The following is a 21,772-nucleotide window of genomic DNA, read 5'->3' as shown; positions in this document are numbered from 1 at the left end:
TATTTGCAACTTCTTTCCTTGTGCTCTGTTAACTTGTAAATATTGATTTTCTCTTCTCCTTAAGGCCTTTACATAGTAAATTCAGAGCAATGTCCTTTTTGTATGGACACAGAAAGACAGTTAATACTATGCTTCTGTAACTTGGGAGTTAATATCCAAATTATATTCATCTCGGGCATCTGTTCTCTCGACTTTTTTGGGGGTGGGGGTATTATTGTTTTTGTTTCATTTTTTGAAATCATACCATGCAATGCTCAAGATTTCACTCCTGTCTCTATGCTCAGGGATCACTCCTGAGAATGCCTGGGGATGAAACAGGGTGTCAGGACTGGCTGCGTGCAATACCCACCGGACGATCTCTCTGTCCCTCATACACCTGTTTCGTTCTTCAAAACATTTCACATGCTGAGACAAGCAAGCACCTGGCTGATTACCACAGATCAGGGGATATCTGATGAATGAAATATAACACAACATTTCCCTCAATAAATATTTTCCTCTTGTTAGAAGGATCTGTCTTATCACTATAACTCAGTGTAAAGAGCAAAATAATGACTCTCACTCTGCAGATGTCCAGGTCCAGATCTCGGAGAACATGAGAGTGTCACTATATGTGGTCAAAGAGACTTTCCCAAAGTCATCAAGGATTTTGAGATGGGGATACACTAAGTCAACTAAGAGGGACACCATGTGATCACAGGCTCTTACAAGACAGGCTCAGGAGGGGCAAAGAAGGAAATGTGGCTGGAAGCAGAGGACTTAGGGATGGGCTGCCACTGCTGCTGGCCTCCAGATGCCGGGAAAGTCAAGGAAAAGTCAAATCTCCTGGCAGGACCATACACAGCTCTGCTAACACCTCAGTTTTAGCCCAAGAAAAACCATTTGAGATGTCTAACCCCAATACCAGTAAAACAAACAAACAAACAAACAAACAAACAAACAAAATTCATGTTGTTTCAAACTATTGCACTATGGTCATTTGTTTCAGTGGTAATAGAAGCTAGTGCATCCACGGGCCAAACACAGAGTAAACGTCAGCTACACGATTCTGTAAACTAGCAGATAAGTTCTTACTCTTAGTCTCCAAAATGATTTCAGTCCCTGAAAACAGCAAAGCGACTGGTGTCACGAGCCCAAAACAGTGATTGCCACTTACATTTTAAGTCTTTCTTCTCTTCCAAATAACTTTGACTCTGAGATGCTTTTGATAACTAGTTCCTATGTGAGTATTACATAGAAAGAAAGAAATTAATTTAATAAAAGTCATTTGGTCCTTACAAATGCACGATTCTTTGCATTCACAGTTCACCAATGTTTGCTTCAGCAGGCTGGCTGGGGGGAGGGGGGTGCATGCGAGGAGTCTTTTTTCTGAACATTTCAAATCTTAACCAAGAATCTATTTTTAACACTGACACTTGAATAGAGAAGTGACAAAATCACTAAGAACACATGTCTGTGAAAATTTAAACATTCTAATTTGTTGGTGAAATCTATCCATACTGCATTTAACAATAAGATGAAGGCCAGAAAGATAGCTCAAGGAGCTGGGACACTTGCTTTGACTGCAGGAAGTTTGGGTTCAATTCCTGGCACTATATATCACCCTGAGTACCAATGGGAGTGACCCCTGAGCCAGGACTATGCCCTGAGCACTTCCAGAGGAGTCCCTAATCCAAAATAAATTTACAAAGATAAAGAAATGGTTTCTTGAGTCATCTCTTTGAGCCACCCTGACCTCCGCCTCTTCCCAGGTAACCGGGATTTCCCTTTGGAGATCCTGCCCACCCTGCCCACCTTGGAGGAGCTCTGCTATCGCGCCCCCCACCCCTGCCCACGGTCTGGGGCTCTGAAGCTCCCAGCCCGTCCTTGCTGCTCTCAGTCACCTCTTTGCGCCACCCTGACCCCCACCTCTTTCCTAGGTTGTTGGGGGCGTGGCCTCAAAAGGGGGTATGGGCCACGGTTATTTCTCCCTTTCCATGCATCGGCGCTTTGGTCACAATCGGTATAACCTATTCCTCTGAAGAATACCCTGGTCATCTTAGTCACTATATGTTAATAGTCAACTAGCCTAGCCTATCCTATCCTAATTTCACAAAAACTGTCAGTGAACACATCAAGCTACACAAAAAGTCCTTTGTAAAGAGACCATAGCCCCGCATCTTCAACTGAGGCCCTTCTCAAGCTAAGGAAAGTGCCTGACAGTAAAGCCCATAACAACATGAACAGCGAAAATCCCCACCGCCAGGAGAGATGGAAGAGAGGATCTCAGAAACCTCAAGAAGGACTTCCCAGAAATACAACCTCCTCTCAGATAAAGGATTCAGAGAGGAAATCGTGAAGATGGTTGACAAACTCAAAGCAACTATGGAACGAACATCCAAGAAATACAACCTCCTCTCAGATAAAGGATTCAGAGAGGAAATCGTGAAGATGGTTGACAAACTCAAAGCAACTATGGAACGAACATCCAAGAAATACAACCTCCTCTCAGATAAAGGATTCAGAGAGGAAATCGTGAAGATGGTTGACGAACTCAAAGCAACTATGGAACGAACATCCAATAAATTAAGGGAGGATATGGATGCAGCTTTGGAATGGTCCACCAAGATAATCCAGGAAGAAATGAGAGCAGAAATTTCAAAGCTACAAACAGAACTGACGCAATTAAAGAATCCATAGATAAAATAACTCGGTAGGAGCCCTCAATAGTAGAATGGCTACAGCCGAAGACAGAATCAATGAGCTTGAAGACGAGCTGCATAAAGCATATAGGCAACAACAAATAATGGCAAAAGACCTCAAAATGGCTCTAGAGCGAATTAGAGTCCTAGAGGATGACCTCAAGAGAAACAACATAAGAATCATTGGAGTACCAGAAGCACAGGGAACCAATCCCAATGAAAAAAAAAAACACAATTAAAGACATCATTGCTAAGAAATTCCCAGAGCTAGAGAATGCGGGCATCCAGATCCAAGGAGTCCGAAGGGTGCCAGCTAAAGGGGACCCAAATAAAAAGAAATGGTTTCTTCATATTTCATTGCCTTCTGATACCCTCAGCCTACTGACCAGGGCTGCCATTATTTTCAAACCAGAAATTAAAAATTGAAGGTTGATTCTTTTCAACTATAGTTGATAAATCTAATATGCAAGGTTTTTTATATTCATATCAGTGAGTCAGGAAAAAAATTATAAGGAGAGCAAATATCTTTTCACTGACATAGGAGAGATATTCTGAAATATTTTAATGGCCTGAAACAACCAACCCATAATAAGTCAGAATTCTTTGGGTGGGATGGGGTGGGGTACAGAGTAACAGTACAGTGGGGATGGTGCCCGCCTTACAAGCAGTTAACTTGTGTTCAATTCCCAGAACCCCATATGCTCACCTGAGCACTGCCAGGAATGATTCCAGGAGTACAGAGCCAGAATAAGGGAGGGAGGTAAGGAAGGAGGGAGGGAGGAAGGAAGGCAGGCAGGAAGGAAAGAAAGTGTTAACTGTAATGCTATTTACAATGGCCAAGAACTAGAAATAAGACCAAAGTCAAACAACAGATTAAAAAGAGCTTTACTACATTTAAACATGAGGACAATTGAATTCAGAGAGCATTCCCACACACAGGAGAACTGGCACAGTGCAATCTCCTTGCCATTAAAGTGGGCATTTCATGTCTACCTGCCCATCCACATCCAGCCACTGGTTTTCCTATTCTTCTTTTGCCAATAGTCTAAGAGAGCTGGTGCCAAGCCAGGAGTACAAGACCACACACGAGTAGGGCATACATCTTGGAAGAATATCTTCAAATTCAGTTATTTAAGACTGTTAAACAGTGTCATTCCTCTTGACCTATGTGTTCAATAAGCACAAAGATTCTTTGAAGGATGTGGCTGGTTTCTGCCCCTGCTAACACACTGTGCCTGTTTACTCTGGTTATATCAGGTGCTTATCTGCCTTATCCCTTGTTGTGCTGTCAGACTAATGCCTCGGAGCACATCTAAGCTGTATCCTAAACCCTACAACCTCGTGTATCACTGCATTGCCTGGGAGGCTCAATAAATCATGTTGCCAAATAGCAGCAAATCAATCCAGTTCTTAGAAAGAGGACACAAATCACAATCGCTAACACCTTCCTGCAATACTCAAAAAGGAATTGGAATGTATAACTGGCTAAGGTTGTCCTGATACCATCCCATTCCAACCAGACCCTTCCTGAGGTGCCAGGTCTGGTTTATGACACATGATATGATGCAACACAGGAGTTTAAGAAGAAATGTGCAGATCAATTTTCAGTCTGAAATCTACAAAGGTGTTTGGCTTAGAGGTATATGAACCTATTTCAACCAACATATAATACCAAGCCAAACTTCTGCCCAACTCTGCCCAAGATTTCTATCAAGAGAATAATACTAATGATGGTTACACCAAGGATCTGCAGTTCAGACATTCATCTAGACACGCTAAGTATTGTCAGTGGACAAGAAATCTGGAGTGGAACCAAAATGTATTGATCCCTCAGAGAATATGCCACAGGCACATAGGGGTGAGAGATGGGGAGGTATCACTGGGTCCCAACTTCTGATTCATTCCATTTCTAGGTCACCAGGAAGACACTACTCAGGGTTTCCTACACAAGCCCCTGTTAAGAAATATATTTGATAGTAGCATAAAATGCTTGACTCTTCTGCTAGGTTAATTTATACATGTTTCCTTCTTGTTGATTTGCAAATAAACTTAGATTCTCTAGCAACTAAGACATCTCTTCTTGATCACTGTTTAAACATCAGAGGTCCTCCCTAACAATCCTTTATAAAAATGTCCCCAAACCACACTTCTCCCCATCACTTCCCCTGTTCCTGTCTTGCTTTTCCCATAATACTCATTTATCATTTGACATGGTTACCAAATGTTCCTTATTTGGGCTTTTCCTTTTTCCCACTAGGGAGGTGTCATCTTTTGTTTGGGGGTGAAACCTGGCAGTGCTTAGGGGTTACTCCTGGTTCTACACTCTAGAATCACTCTTTGTGGGCTTGAGGACTCTATGGGATGCCAGGGAATGAACACAGATTGGCCGCATGCAAGGCAAGCGCCTTACTGCTGAGATGTAACGTTGGCTGGGGAAGTGTCATCTTGATGGTCAATTTTACTTCTCTGCTGTAAGAACAGCAACACTGCCTATAACAATGGGTTTGACTGAATGAATGACTAAAAGAATAGAAAACTTTGTAAAACTCTCATCTCTGTATTTCAACTTTCTCCTTAAGCCTGAACTTCAATTCTAAAATTCTATCCTGATTCTGCCCTGATTCTGATGTGTTACTGATGTTTTTTTTTTAATTAAACTAGGCTCATAATGTACCTCCCTTAAGAGTATATCAGTACCCCAAAAAACAATTGTGATGATATTATTCCCATTTCATACACGTTTTACCAAATGAAGCAGTATTTGAGAGAGAAGAATAGACAGATTGTAAAAGATGATCTGATTATTGAAACTCACTGCATTTTAACAGATGAAAAAATCTCTACTAAGGAGAGAAGAGGAACTGAAACAATTAGTAGAACAATTATTTAGTAGACTAATTTTTATTAAAAAAAATTCTATCTATCCATTCAATCACTCTTCATTCGTTTTACCAAGTGATGTTTAACACCGAGACAGGCTGATCACTGGGAAAAATCTCCTGCATCTCTGTCTGTCCCCACAGTGCCCACTATTCCTGGAGCCCTGGACAGTGAGATTATTAAATACACATGTGTATAAATGTGTATAAATGACTAAATCATTTCTACCCTGGGGTTATTTCTAAGACAATGAATGCAAGTTTCTACATTTATGTTTTGTTTCTTTTGAGCTACACCTGACTGTGTTCAGAGCTTATTCCTGGCGCTGTGCTCAGGAGTCCCTCCTGGTGGGTGCCAGGGATCGTGCCTGCACTTACCACCCAAGAACCTTAACAACTGTACTCTCTCTCGAGCCCAAGAGTACCCATTATTTCTGAAATATGCTCTATTTCTCCTAAAAAGTCCAGTTATACCCCCCATGTATTGAAGATATAACTCTACAATAATCAATCCAGGATAGAAATAAATAAGTAAAAAAGCCTGAGACTAGATTTGGACTTCCAATCCAAATTCTACTTTATGTAAGTTACAGCCTTGGAAACCTCAGGGCAGTGTCAAGAGAGAAAGAGAGTGTATGTGAGAGTCAAGAGACGACACGAAAGGGGGAAGGGCAGGAATCTTACCTGTTTCACGACAGTCACTGTCCCTGGGGCCATGGCGACAACTGAGGCAACAGCCGTGGCATCATGGGTCTCTGTGCCCAGCTCGATGATCTGCTGGAGGATGTTTACAGCGGTGGGGTCGAGTCGGTCACCTTGTAGGGAGCAGGTAAATAAGAGAACCATTAGGGACTCGCAAAAGATCAATGACTGCCAAATCTTCTGCCATTGAGACCACCCGTGGACAGGACCCTCCTGAGGGGACACCAAGGCTCTTGATAAATCATCTGACAACAAAAACCACTTTGTCTGGCACTTTAGGCTCGTATTTAAGAGTATGTCAGTATCCCAAATAACTATTGAGATATTATTCCCATTTCATACACAGGTATTCCCATGATTATAACAAGCGATGAGATTTGGGGCTGGAGGAACAGCACAGCAGGTAGGGCATTTGCCTTGCATGTGGCCGACCCAGGTTCGAATCCCAGCATCCCATATGGTCCCCTGAGCACCGCACCGCCAGGGGTGATTCCTGAGTGCAGAGCCAGGAGTAACCCCTGTGCATCTCCAGGTGTGACCCAAAAAGAAAAAAAAAAAAAGCGGTGAGATTTATTTTGGGCTATTACCGTGGCCTGAGTTCTATCTCTGAGTAGTCAAGTTCCATCTCAGAGAACTTAAGCCTGGATGTGTATACAAAACACATATGTATAATGGTGCATTACAATTTGGTGACATCAGATTATTTCTCAAGACAGAGCCCTGAGAAGCACTCGTTTACACACTGAACCCTGGAGCTGGTTTCTCCGAAGCACACTCATGGTAGGTAGTTGTTGAGACTGTGCCAAATGAATTGCACAAGTTCTCGGCAAAACATTTCGAGCTTTCTCAATTGTCAAGCCAAAGGTCTTTAGAATTACAAACCAATTTAAGCCTGGGGTTCTGTGTTGATCATCTTGAAAGGCTGGAACCCATAACATCAGGTCAGCTTCTCAGTGTGCCCTGCCTGCTCTCCCCATCTGCTTGACCATCTGTGACTCTCCTGGACACAACACTCTGACCCTAATCATCATTAATTCACTAAAAAGGAAATTAGTGTCATATCTCCATGTTAGCATAATATTATGAAGTCTCCTTCAGTGTTTGCATCCTCATGTTTGCATCCTTTCTGTGGGCCATGTATCATCCAGTGAAAGATCAGACCAGAGAAATTTGTCATATCCATCTGTATAGGACAGAACAGGACATGCGGCTGTGCAATTATATTACGTGGCTCTGTATATTTACAGCGTGCCCCGCGTATCACATCCCCTGACTCTTTCTCACTTTCCCTTTTCCCTTTGTCTTCTCTAACTTCTCACCCCTGTCCACTCTCCTTCCTCAAGGGACATGTTTTTCATTCCTTAACCATTTGCTCCCTCACTGATGGTTTCAGAGCCCCAAACTGTCATCAGGAACACGGTGCCCAGTGGGAATGCAGAGATCAAACAGCTTCGCTCCCCCTTCACCTCCTGGGGCTCATATACAACTGGACACATCTGCAAGTGGACACATCATCCACGCATCTAATCTGCTCCAAGTCAGTAGGGCCACTAGGAAAGCAGCCCACAGAGTCAGGCTGGCTCCTGCAGTACACACTGTGAAGACAAAGATGACTTTTCTGGGGAAAGACACTATGTAGAGGAAGGGCGCAGAGCAGGTCCTGGCAAGCCCCGGGTGCAGGCTGCGCCAGGGTGGGATACGTTCCCGGAAGGTAATAATCAGAGGAGGCCAGAGGTACACGGAGGGGTGCTCAGGACCCAAAGAAGGTCGGCCTGGCTTGCCATACTGCAGAGTCTGAATCATGTTCAAAGAGTAGGGAGGAGACTTGTGGGAGCATTTAGGAGTGAGCATGCGAGTAAGCGGGCAGTGGGAGGGAGGGAGACAGGTAGGCTGCATGGGCAGTGCCTGAGCAAGTGATCTACTGATCTACTGATCTACTGAACGAGAAGGAAGGAGACATGGGTTCAGTCATGGGCTGAGCTCTGGAAATCTCACGCAGCAGGTCCTGGACGATCCCCTCTGCGTGCACAGCCTGGCATTCCCGGGGCTAGGAAGCAAAGGGCCGGCCCCCCAATTCCCCCTGGCTCAGCCGGCAGCAGCACAGGTTTGGCTCAGCTCCCTGAAGCGTCTGGCCCAAAGGCACCTCTGTGCTGCTTCCCTATAACTTGAGACTCAGGAACTGAGGAAAGGAAACTGTGATTTCCTTTCACCGTCTGACTTTATCATGGACTTTCTGCTCAGCTTGAAGGAAAATGTTTCCAACCAGAAGGTCTAGTCGGCACTAAACTAGCTTTGCTTATCTCCTTCTCCCCCCTCCACAGCCCCTCTTCTCCTCCGCCTGGTTCACCTCTCCCTCTCCCTCCCTCCTACCTTCCTTCCACTCTCTCCCTCTCTCCACTCCTTTCTCTCCCTCTCCCCCTCTTTTTCCTTTCCTCCTCCTTTTTCTCCTCCTCCTCTTCTTTTCAAAACTAATCTGACATCTTAGGCCTAAGCAATACTATAAAAGGGAAGGTCCATGCCTTCACATTGCCAATCCTGATTTGATCCCTGGCCTTACCTATAGCTCCCCAGTCTCCAAAAGGAGTCATCCCTGAGCACAGAGTCAGATATGGTTCTGAGGACCTCTAGGTCTGACCTCAAAACCCAAATTCCAGTGCTGGAGTGACAGCACAGTGAGTAGGGCATTTGCTTTGCACGTGGCAGACCCGGGTTCGATCCCCAGCATCCCATATGATCCCCTGAGCACTGCCAGGAGTAATTCCTGAGTGCAAAGCCAGGAGTAACCCCTGTGCATCGCCAGGTGTGACCCAAAAAGCAAAACAAAACAAAACAAAATCAAAATCCCAACCTCTCCCCCCAAAAAACTCCTAATCTAACAGTTGAAAGTAGTAAATATGACATAAAACCTTGACTTGGAGCTTTCTAAAAGAAGCAGCAGGTGACCCTGGGCTCCTCAGGGGGAACTCTGGCAAGGCCAGCCGCTACGCACTGAGTCAGGTGCAGGACCTCAATCAGCTCACCTCACCACCCACTGAACTGCTGGCCTGGCCTCTGTGGCCCCTGAATGAACCCCAATATTAGAAGACCAAGAGGGGACATGGAACAGGGGTGGCACTCGCAAAGAGAAATTGGCTGGCCTAGACACTAGGGCCAGTTACAATATGCAAAGCTGATAATGCTCGACCACTATTCACTGTGAAGCAACTTTCTGCATCCGTGAAGTGATCAAATTTGCATCTCTCAGACTACTCTGAGGGGTCATGAGTTAATGGTGGGGCAATCTGGCACTGGCACCCCATTATGAAGTGCTCTTAGCCCAACAATACACATAACCTGCAGTCAGAACCCTGGTACCCTGGTTTAAAAAAAAGGTAAATCAGCTGACAGACCCATTCATTCACAAATCTAAACACTCAGCAGGTCGGCTCAAGACCAGTTCTGAGGTAGCAGAGGGCACAGGGCAGCCCCTTACCGCTCTCTGAGGTGTATCTCAGGTCCTGGAGTGCGGCCACAGCTGCCTGCGTCCCCTGAACATCCTCTTCAGCTTCTGTGATGTGCAGATACTGGGTAGAGGGCTCCTCAGAAGTTTCTGTTGCTGGCTAAATAAAAAATAGAATACCATTTATAACCTAGAAGATCTATCCCCAAGAAGCCCCCGATAAAGCACGAAGATACAACAAAAGCATACAAGGAATACTCTGTAATAGCTCCTAACCTGGCATTCCAGAGAAATCAACTACTCCAGTAGAGGCATACCTCCCCCAAAAGAACATCTGCTTGTAAGTATCAAGACCTTTTAAAGCCAGGTTTGGGGGAAAGATACCTGCTACACATGCCTGCCTCAGGGAATGAAGTATGCACTTCATAATTAGGGATTACACACCCTCACAGATTGCTCTGTGTGCTCTTCTTGGCCCTCTTTTCTGTCTCCCCGTGCTAGGAGATCTGCCTCCAATCTTCCCCACTACTGGGGCCTCATGCCCTGCAGCTGACAGAGGAAGGGCGCAGCAGTGGGCATAGAGGAAGGAAGAAAAAAAAGGGGGCCAACACATCCATAGGTAAGACATCTTTGCTACTCATGTGATTCTTTTTATATAACAAGCATCAAAGTAGAACAGATTTAGAAAATGCACATCTCTGTCAAATCAGGACGAATGTGGAATAAAAGCGACTAAAGCATCATTCACAGGCACTTCCTTCTTCAGACAGAGAAGGGATGCAACTTGACATTATAAATATCTATCCCCTTCTTGGGGATAGATAAATATAGACTTTGAAAATAGTGCCTTCCAGAGGCTGCAGAGATATTAGAGCAGGTAGGTCCTTCACTTGCCTTGCACGAGACTGACCCAGGTTCCATCCCCAATACCCCATATGGCTGCCTGAGTTCACCAAAAGTGATCCCTGAGCACAGAGTCAGGAGTAAGCTCTGAGGGTCACTGGGTATGAACCCGTACCACAAAACAAAACAAAAACAAAATAAAAAAATTATGTCCTTTGAGGAAGAATGGGAGTGGAAGTTAAGTTATCAGGCAAGCATGAATTTCTTAAGTAAAGAGCAAAAAGGGGGGCTTTTACACCAAAATATACAGAAGTCAAAGTTCTCAGGTGCTTTTAGTACCTGACAGGTTCAGAAAGCATGTGATTCTTACATTAGAGCCAAAAGGCTACGTTCACTTGGCTGTTTCTAGCCTGATCTATAGTAGATAACCAATAAGTATTTTATAAATAAATACACAGGATCATCATTACTTTTTAAATACCAGTAAGTAACGTCTTGGTCAACACAGACCATATCTAAGGACTCAGTCTGGAAAGAATGGAATACACATAGAACGTATGAATAGAAATGAAAATGTGAGTGAGGTCAATACACTCACAAGAAAGTCCAAATTCAACCCAGAGTTAGAATTCACATGTATGGCCCAGATCCTAGCACTCAGGACCCCTAGACAAGAGACATGGTTTGAAATCTATTTCCAAGTTCCCTACACAGCAAACGTGGTCCCCCGAGGGGCAGCGCTCTGTGCCCAGTGTCTGGGCTTTCCCAGTTGCTCCTTTTTGTTTGGAAATGTTGAGATCAATGCCAGACTTTAAAAACTCACTTCCCACTTGGAGTCTCCTTCATTTTCCACCAACTTCAGCCCATGCTTGTTTTTCAAGTGTCTGTTAAACTCCCACTTGGTGCCGTATACAAAGCTGCAAACGGGACACTTCAAACCACCTGCAAGCACAGACAGAAAAAAGTCTTCATAGGGCATAAAAGGAAAACAGTTCTGCCTTCTATGCTTCCAATCTAAGGAATGAATTATCTCTACTATTTACCCTCAATCAAAACTTATAACACATTATGTGCTTTCTGTATCACTGTCTGTATCATTGTCATCCCACTGTTCACCGATTTGCTTGAGTGAGCACCAGTATCGCCTCCATTTGTCCCAGCCCTGAGATTTTAGCAGCCTCTCTTTACTCTCCTTCCCAATGGTGCCTCATTGGAGGCTCTTTCAGGTTCAGGGGAACGAGACTCATCACTGTTACTGTTTTTGGCCTATGAATACGCCACGGGGAGCTTGCCAGGCTCTGTTGTGCGGGCAGGATACTCTCAGTAGCATGCCGGGTTCTCTGAGAAGGAGAACCAGACAATAAGAGGTTTTAAATTCCGGGAGCTTGGTTTTATAATCTTTGGATGCTGGCCGTTGATGGGATTACATGGGCGCTGGGGGCAGTTTCTGGGTGTGGCTGCCTAGCTACTGGAAAAAGGGGGATCTGGGTGGAGGAGACCCAGTCCCAATCTGAGCAGGCTTGGAGATCTCAGCCCCAGGTCCCACACACCTGGGTTCCTCTGCTGGTTCCTTCATGCATGAGGCTCACACGAAAGCGTGGAGAGGAGCCTTGAGCATGGCTGTGGCTGGGTTCCAGAAGTCTTCAACTGCGGGGGCTCTGCTCGGGGCGGGGAGGGAAACTCTGAAGACCTCCGGAACCCAGCCACAGCCATTATGTGTTTTAGAGCAGAGAATTATAAAACAATATAATTTTTAAAAACATAAATTGAAGGCATTCAGAAAGCTTAATATATACTTAAAATTTTAGGTAGCAAAAAGAAAATAAGGTAAGTGACACAACTCTCTTGGCTCAAATATTTAGGCTTAAGTCCTTCTTTCTCTTGAAAATAACAATTTAGAAAACAAAAACAACAGATGAATAACGGCTGCTTTTCTCAATGTCTTTTGTCCCCAAATATAAAAACAAGTCAGAAACTCAGTCTCCTTCACAGTGGAAGCTATGTGGTTGATATAAATTTCCATATGAATTTTCCAGTAAAGGGCAAATGAGAAAGTTGGTCCCAACCTGAAATGTCACTAGACAGTGAACTCATTAAATTCTGCTTATGTTTTGGGAAGTGTCTGAATGGTTTAATTAAGAAAATAACAAAATAAAAAATTTTGAAGGTGAGAACACTAAATTCTGGTTAAAAAAAAAAACTTGAATCACACAAAGGACTATTTTTCTAAAATTATATCACAGCTAATTGCTAGAGAAGTAACTAAACAAAAATCACCTGGAAGTAGCAGTGCTTTCAGAAACAAAGTTTCTGAAGCTAATCATACTCCTATTTTCAGACTCCCAGAATAGAGCAGAACATAATCTAACTAGTGAGGGTCTCTACCCTATGCTGAGCTGGGGGCTCAGATAGCAATACCAGGTCACTGTGGTTCTCTACCAACACAAAGAATGGGCTTAAAACCACATACATTCACAAGCCAGAGAGCTGCTACAGGGGTTAAAGCACTTACCATGTATATAGCCGACCCCAGTTCAATCCCTGGCACAGCATATGGCCCCCCTACTCTGGGCTCCATCACTGCCAGGGGTCACGCCTGAACACTACCAGGTGTTCATTCATCCACATCTTGCACAGAGATAAAAGCCCTCCAATAGTTTCAATAGTTTTCCATAACACCAAAATAAATTCCAACTCCTTTGTCTGGGCCAGGATTCCCCACTCCTCTCCTAAAGAGTGACCTGATGACAACCTCATCATCTTATCACCTCCCCCACCTTCTCTATTCTCTCCTTTTGCTTTTTTGCAGCGATGAAATTCTGCCCCCTCTCTGGACACTGGCTGCTGGGGTGTCTGCTTATCTGTGGGGTGTCTCTGTGGGACCCTCTCTGCACCGCTAAGCCCTCTCAGTACCAGATATTTATCTCCTGCTCAGTGGGACGTGAAAGGAGTGGAGGAATTGGTCCTGAGGACAATTCTGCCAACTAATCCAAGATTCACCAGACAGGTCTCTCAGGGAAGTCACTCACAATGGAAGCACCTCCCAGATGTCATTATGATGTATTGGATCTCCGGAATCAATTCCACGTCAGTGAAATACGACATGTACTGTCTGTAATTGGACTTTCTTGTCTACAAGCTGAGGTGGATGATTCCCCAAACAGTCTTGAACAGAAAGGCAGGGCACCCCAGACAGCTGCCAGTGCATTCCGGGCTCCTTTGCTGCTCCTCTCCCACCGCTCCCCGGAGATTCAGCATGTGTGAGCGAGACAGGGCCAGAGTCAGCAGAAAGAACAGCAACAGACACTCAATTCTAAACTCATAAAATGATCTACAGCTGAAAGAAATGGCTATCTTCTGAAACTCAAACACACCGCACTCTTTGTGCAGGCAAGACCAATTCATCGCCTGTGCTTTCTTGCCCAGAGTACAGTTAAACTTAGGCTACAGCCTTTTTTGTTATCACTCATAGCGAACCGATATAAACACATCTGAAATGATGCATTTTCCTAGAACCATCTTTCACAATCCTCCAAGTTGTGAGGATCTCTGCTTTTCTCTTGCTGAAACTGGTGCTGCTTCTTCCATAAAAAACCTTAATATAAGGCAACGAACACATGCAAGCTACTGAAGGTTGAACTTTGGCTTTTTAATGAAAATGAAAATTCCTTCTGTAGGATTTTTCTAAGGGAGAAAAATATCCTTACACTATGTTTAAATTAAAATTATTACCATAATGCTCCCCCCACATTAATTGAAATTTCAACCTTTGCCACAGTGACTTTAATTAAAGAACAACAAATAGAAATATGTAATCTAAACCAAACTGCGTCAATTAATGGACATCAAGCTGGAAGAAATTAATTTCTATTTCAGTTCATTAAATTATTTGGCTGTGCACAGTAAAGGTCATGGGAAGACTGGAAGAACTGACTTGCAGCTCTGATATTAAGTGCACACCATTAAAAAAAAAAAAACTCTGCAAACCAACAAATCACAATTTTCTCATGATGATGAACCAAGCAAAAGAACAGAACTTCAGAAGCAATTTTAAAAATCGATCATGGCATCCTTTGTACTTTCTGGAACGCAATACATTCTGGAGAAGTTTCAGGCATTAAAATATTTGCACTGCTTTGTGGTAGCTGACAGTACTGAAAATTCAATTTCACTTTCAATAATATAACTCCTGGAATGGCCTGGAACACACAGTGCACATTTACGCACATGACCAAGAGCAACTTCCTTTTGCTCTCGGATTTTAATGTTTTACCTGATGGCCAAAAAAAAAGCTAAAGTTCAGCTTCTGAATGCAGACACTTGCAAAAAGAAGAAGAATAGAACCTCAGATGTAATTATGTAACCTGGTGTGGCAAATGGCTGTGGGCTGTGATTCTAAGGATGTGAAGGAATATTCTGGATAATTCAGGTATGTCTACACTGGTCACAAGGGTCCACCTAAGAAAAAGACAGTAAAGACGACCACCATAGTGGGGCAGGGAAAACTCGACTGCTGTTTTCCTATTTTGAATGCTGGGACAGGAAACTACCCACGGCGGCCGCCCTTCTGACTCACACAGGCCCTGCTCTATCGATTCCTGACTGCATCTCCCAGGAGGTGCACGCCAAGCAGCTACAATTTATGGAATCACTGATACCCCCCGTTGAAGACTCCAAGGCACCTTCGGGAGTCGGGCAGGCCAAACACCCACCCTGGGGAAGCTCTGGCAGCTGTCCCATGCCCCACCCCTGCGGCCACACCCAGGGCTCCACTCCAGCCACAGCTTCACGAATACTCTCTGTAGAGACGCTAGGCTGCGAATAACTTCAGGTACCTGGTGCGCAGGCGAAAGACTCTGGTGTTTTTCAGAGCTGGGGTGGGCAGCTTCCCCCGTAACCCCACACAATTCCAGATGCCCTGGCGGCCATGCCCACCTCCCACAGCTGCCATCATGTCAGTAGCACAAACCATACGTTCTAAAGTCTCTGGACCGCATGGTCATGTGTATTGCATGATGCCTTCTAAGGCAACGAGCAACTTAATAAATTCTTGGACAAGGATCTAACAACCTTGCGATCCAATATAACAATTTTCACATAAATTATTATTATTATTTTTACATATTGATTTTAATACTGGAGCTTTGGGCTGGAGCGAGTAGGGCCTTCACCTTGCACAAGGCCGACCCGGGTTTGATTCCTCTGCCCCTTTCAGAGAATCCCGGCAAGCTCCCGAGAGTATCTCGCCCGCATGGCAGCGCCTGGCAAGCTACCCATGGCATATTCGATATGCCATAAACAGTAACAAGTCTCACAATGGAGACGTTACTGGTGCCCGTTCGAGCAAATCTATGAGCAATGGGATGACAGTGACAGTGACTGACAGTGACTGGAGCTTTGTTATGCAGTCGATTTTAATCCCAGAATTGTATCAATAGCTGTGGTGATTTTTAAATTTAATTTTTTTTTTAAATTAAAAAAAATTTAATATGGAAAAAGGAGCTCAAGTCAAGGAATGTGACTAGCATTTAGAAGCTGAAAACTACAAGAGAATTGATTCTTCCCTCATAACCTTCGATAAGGAAAACAGAATGTTGACTTCAGCTTGAAGCTCATCTTGGACTTGTGGTGATCTTCAGAACTATAGGATAATAATTGTTTTTTTTAAGTTTATTTCTTTTTTAATAAGTGAGTCATCACCGTGAGGGTACAGTTACAAATTTACCCATCTTCGTGCTTGTGTTTCCTTTATACACTGTTCAAGAACCCATCCCTCCACCAGTGTCCATTCTCCACCACCAATGAACCCAGTATCCCTCCCACCCTCCAATCCTGTACCCCCCCAACCCCGCCTCTGTGGCAGGGTATTCCATTTTGTTCTCTCTCTGTTTGGGTGTTGTGGTTTTCGATCGGGGTATTGAGTGGATCAATATATTTGCACATAAGTGGATCAACATGGAAAGTATCATGCTAAGTGAAATGAGTCAGAAAGAGAGGGACAGACATAGAAAGATTGCACTCATCTGTGGAATATAAAATAACATTGAATTGAACCATTCGCAGCTGAGTTGGCTGAGAATCACCAGTGTAGAAACTGAGACATCCTGAGCATCAACTGCCCTGCCCCGTCATCCCCCGCCCCTGCTCCACAACAAAGAGAGAAAGAAAAATTACTGAGCAGAGGAGTCCTGATTCACACAACTGAGTTGTAGGGAAGGGGCAGTTGAGAGGGGAAGGCCATCAGGGTCTTTGGGAGAGAGATGTGTGTACACTGGTGATGAATTATGTGCATGAGAAACCGTTATTAGCAGTGGTGTAACCATAGATTCACAATCAATAAAAAACATTTAAAAATAAAAAAAAAAACAGAAAGAATGTCAAGAGCTTCAATGATCAGGGATGACACCTCCACATCCTTCTGACTCCCATTCCTGTGCTTTAAAAGAATGTCTTGAGCTCATACAAAATGACCCGTCCCTTGATCCCCTCTTTATCCTGTGATGAGCTCCAGAAGGGAGCTTAGTAACTCAAGAATCTTGGTACCAAATTATCTTATGCTCACACCTAGCACTTCTCACACCCTATGATTTAGTGAGCCTAGCTTAATTCAGAAGAACTTTAAAGATAAAATGGGAAAGGCTTAGTGATACAATATGCTGCAAAAAAATGTGTTTATTTATGTAAGAAAGTTACTCAAACTCATATTAGTTAATGAAAGAAAAAGTAACAGATTGGCAGCAATAAACAAGAGATTGTCCAATCTGTCTTCAAAAATACCAGAAGTATATAAAATATAAACAGTAGATAAAACACACAGCACTCAGCACACATCTCACATCTAACTGCCCCAAACTACCAGGGCTCCAAGGGAACATGATACTGTGTCTGCAGGACCAGCAGAGGACCAGGACCCACCAGCCACCATAGTCTGACTCTTTTCACCTCCGTTTACATTCACATCTTGCTGGGAGCCTGATATTGGCCACAGTGGAAGTATTTGTACCAAAAAAACTGGAAAATTCTACCAATTGGTTTCTCTGGTTAATTTTTTTATAGAGAACTACATGGTTGGGTGGAAGGAAAAATAGCTGCACAGCCCTCATTCTAAGAGGTTTCTGGAACATACTGAAAGCAACAGCACTAGAAAAATAACAAGCTCCCTTCCCGAAGTAATCTACAAGGATAGAAATGCACTGATTGGGGGACATCTTGGCCCTTTTCAGCCTACTTGCTGAACTCCTCGACAGTCAAATACACTGACAGACTCCCCAAAATCCTGAGCTCAGTGAGTGGCAGAATCTTGTCCAGGAATATATATCTTTACCTGTGTCATAAACGTGAGGATCTTTAAACAAGGAACCAATGCTCCTGGTTTTTAGGTGACTGTAGCACCATTCTGAGAAAGACATATTCATATTTTTAGTTTATGCTATCATTTAATACACATTATTTCATATCAAAATAAGAAATTATAAAGTCCTATAAAGGGTTTTAAAAATTTTGTTTTTGTTGTCTGAGTTGGAAGCGGGTCAAAGGATTTGAGGTGGGTTTTTTTTTTCCCCACTTGTTTATTGTAAAATGAGTAGGAAAAAAATAAAACCAACTGGAAATGGGGAGAATTACTTGAAATCAATTTAAAAAAGAAAAATAAAAATTTCAGTGGGGTCAAATGACTCAGAATTTCCCATCACAACAATTTAATCTAGCCCTGCTTTCTCGCTTCTCTTTTCCTTTTCCAGACATGGAAGTTTTGTGTGCTTTGTACTTCTGAGTACAAAGTGATTCATAATCTAAACTGATTCATAATCAACCACATATTTGATTTCAGGACTATCTGATAGAACCTAAATAATATCTAAGAACTAAGATATTTAGTTGTCTTTTTCTATGTGGAAAACAATTATATGATGTATAATGTAATTATGTAAAATACATATTTATTTATATATGAAATATATCTGATGTATATACCTGAGAAAATAAGATCAAACACTTCCTTGCAAAGATTAAAAATAAAACCCATACCCTACCAACAAATGACATTTGATTAGTCTTTTAGAATTTTTTTTTTTTTTTGCTTTTTGGGTCACACCCGCCCGATACACAGGGGTTACTCCTAGCTCATGCACTCAGGAATTAGTCCTGGCGGTGCTCAGGGGACCATATGGGATGCTGGGAATCGAAACTGGGCCGGCCGAGTGCAAGGCAAACACCTTACCCAGTGTGCTCTCTCTCCAGTCCTGAGTCTTTTAGAAATTTAAGTGAAAACTCAGGACATGAAACAGTTTTACCTCATCATATTTTTTTTGCAAAGCAACGATGAAAGTTTGGAAGCAGAGAACAGTGATAGTATCATCAATCAGATCCCTACGCCTATTCCAACAGCCATAGTAAATGTCTATTTCCTACCAATCTGACCCAAGAGTGTAAAGAATGTTAAAATGAATCTCTAGCCCACTACTCCAGTTATTTACTGTGATTCAAAGGCAATCCATTCACTACCCTGTGGTTCCTGGACAGAGGGGCCATCCAAAATAATGCAATGACTCTAAAGATCTTGGATATTTTGTTCAGAAAAAAAAATTGTTTTGAGGCCACACCCAGCTGCACTCAGGGTTTGCTCCCGTCTGAGCTCAGGAACCACGCCTGAGAGTGCTCAAGGGACCATATGCAATGCTGGTAATCAAATTTGGAACGGATGCATGTAAGGCAAGTGACTTACCTGTGCACCAACTCTCCAGCACCGTTTCCGCCCCACCCCCCCACCCCCGGCTCCCAATTATTGTTAATGGAATGAAGAAACTTAGAGAATATCAGGCATTTAAGTTTGCTATGATTTCATCTCCACCATTACAAAACATGGCTACTATAAACTTTACTCTTAGAAGTTGGGGCATATGCCCAAATGGAAGCAAAAATGACCCCAATGATACTTTCATAATTTACAATTATAAGAGAACACAATTTGAGCCCTTCCTCCACCACAAATGGTGCCTTCATCCTGCCTCCACACCATATCATCCTGCTCTCCAGCTCCAAAAACACTGTCATGAAAGAAAACTCAATGCACAAGCTCCCTGTTACCTTAGATGGATGGCTTTACAATTATCCTGAGTTTTTTATGATGTTCATCTATTTCCATGCATCAGCCCTGCCACTGAAAGTGCTAAAGGATACAGTCAATTCACTTGTTTTACATTAAGATGTATTTCTTGGTGTTTAGAGCATGCAGAGCTTCACACTGAATTGGAAAATGCTAAGCATTCCCAGCTTCGGAGAATTTACAGCCCCACGTCTCTGTTTGCTGGGGGCAAAGATTTCTAAAACTGTCTTGAACTTCAGAGAGTCACGAGACTCAGGAAGAAGTAGCAACTGGCATACTGTAGGATGCAATCATTTTTCAGTTAAACTGAAGTGCAGATATAAATATAACAGCATTTCTGGGTATGATAACAGCACATGAACTGAACATTCTCATGTGGGATTATCTCATTATTTATTGAAAAAAATAAGCAAAGACTCACTACCCAACTGTTCAATATTAGAGGTTTTCATCTATTCTCATTAGTTTAAATGTTCTAACCGACTTTCCTTTTGCAGGGCAAGTAAGAAATTGAAGCACTTAATAAACTTTAGATAATTTAAAGAAATCATATTTAAGTATGTTTATCCTAACATTATTTATAATTGCAATAAATGAAAAGTCTAAAAGTCCACATGTTCACTAGCAAGAGCATGTTAGGATGGGTACTTTGACTTGATGTCATATTACAAAAATAAGCACCAGCATCTTGCAATTAGGATGTCAGGATACTGAAGGAAAAGAAAAGCTCACATTGATTATTAATGTTTAGTAGAGCAAACATGATTTTTTCACCAGTGCCAAATGCATGGACACAGAATAAAAGGCAAAGGGGCTGGAGCAATAGCACAGCGGGTAGGGCATTTGCCTTGCACGTGGCTGACCCGGGTTTGATTCCCAGCATCCCATATGATCCCCTGAGCACCACCAGGGGCGATTCCTGAGTGCAGAGCCAGGAGTAATCCTTGAGCATCATCATGTGTAACCCAAAAAAGCAAAAAAATAAAATAAAATAAAAGGCAAAACTCACATGTTTGAGTGGTATGGGAAGGGAAGAGGGTGAAAAAAAAAAACCACCTCTTTCATTTTATATTTTCATTGTTTGGTCCCCGGAGCCCCTCGGAGGGGATGGGCTCCAGCTTCCCTCCCCACCCCGAGCAGAGCTCCCGGTGGCCAAAGACCACTGGAACCTAGCTACAGCCATGCTCGAGGCCCCTCTCCACACGTTCAGACAGGCCTCACGCATGAAGGTACCGGCAGAGGAACCCAGGTGTGTGTAATCCCCTCAACGGCCAACATCCAGAGACTTAAAAGCAAGCTCCCAGAAGCGCGCAGCTGAGAGATATCTTGTAGCCTACTTCTCCCTCTGGGAGAAACTGGCAAGCTTCTGAGAGTTTCTGCCCACATGGGACAGCCCTGCAAGCTTCCCATGGTGTATTCATATGCAAAATCCAGTAACAAGCTGGATCCCATTCCCCTGACCCTGAAAGAGCCTCCAGTGTGATATCCTTGAGAGGGCCGAGCCGAAAGAGACTTCCAAGATCTCAGGAAAGGACGAATGTAGAAGTTACTGAGCCCGCTCGAGAAATCGACGATTAATGGGGATTTCGTGATTCGTGATCGTGATTGTTCTACTATTATCCTGGCAACAGATAATGCTGAAAAGCAATAGCAAGGAGGAGAGGGATGAGGACTGCACCAACACTGAAGAATTTCCAAACCTAAAAGTGCTTGAGTTAGGGCCGAATAATGAGAAGGAAGCAGCTGTTCTCAAGAAGGACTCAGCAGTAAGCAAGGTCCTGGGGCGGTAGGTTACCCACCTTGCTGGATGAGTGTGTCTGCTGCGAGCTCCCCGGTGCCCACGTTGGTGTACTCTTCGTTCGGGTGCTTCCTGTTGTAATGCCGCTTCAGAGAGCCAGACATGTTGCAGGAGTAATGGCAATGGGCACAGCGGAATGGCTGTGGGGACAAGGGGGAGGAGTTAAACAAGTCTCCTCTCAAGCAGTGACACAGATATGTGTTCCAATCCACCACCATCCACCATTAGGACAAAACTATTTCTGACCCCCACCTGGACAAGACAAGGCACTTCAGGGTAAGGACACAAGTTGGGTCCTGCAACCCTGTGTGCCACCTGGCACATGCT

General features: G+C 43.5%; 1 protein-coding gene across 1 annotated transcript in view; it reads right to left on the bottom strand.

Moving 5' to 3' along the window:
* Positions 1 to 21,772, bottom strand: part of ZFAT (zinc finger and AT-hook domain containing) — a 198,191-nt gene that overhangs the window by 23,104 nt on the left and 153,315 nt on the right. Inside the window, exons 12-15 of the mRNA XM_055128605.1 lie at positions 21,447 to 21,585; positions 11,368 to 11,486; positions 9,735 to 9,861; positions 6,245 to 6,375 (exon numbers count right to left, since the gene is read on the bottom strand). Coding sequence (XP_054984580.1) covers positions 6,245 to 6,375; positions 9,735 to 9,861; positions 11,368 to 11,486; positions 21,447 to 21,585 — 516 coding nt within the window. The remainder of the gene's footprint in view (positions 1 to 6,244; positions 6,376 to 9,734; positions 9,862 to 11,367; positions 11,487 to 21,446; positions 21,586 to 21,772) is intronic.

Source organism: Sorex araneus, chromosome 2 (assembly GCF_027595985.1).
Source record: "Sorex araneus isolate mSorAra2 chromosome 2, mSorAra2.pri, whole genome shotgun sequence".
Lineage (NCBI taxonomy): Eukaryota > Metazoa > Chordata > Mammalia > Eulipotyphla > Soricidae > Sorex > Sorex araneus.
This window is presented reverse-complemented; position numbering and strand designations above follow the sequence as displayed.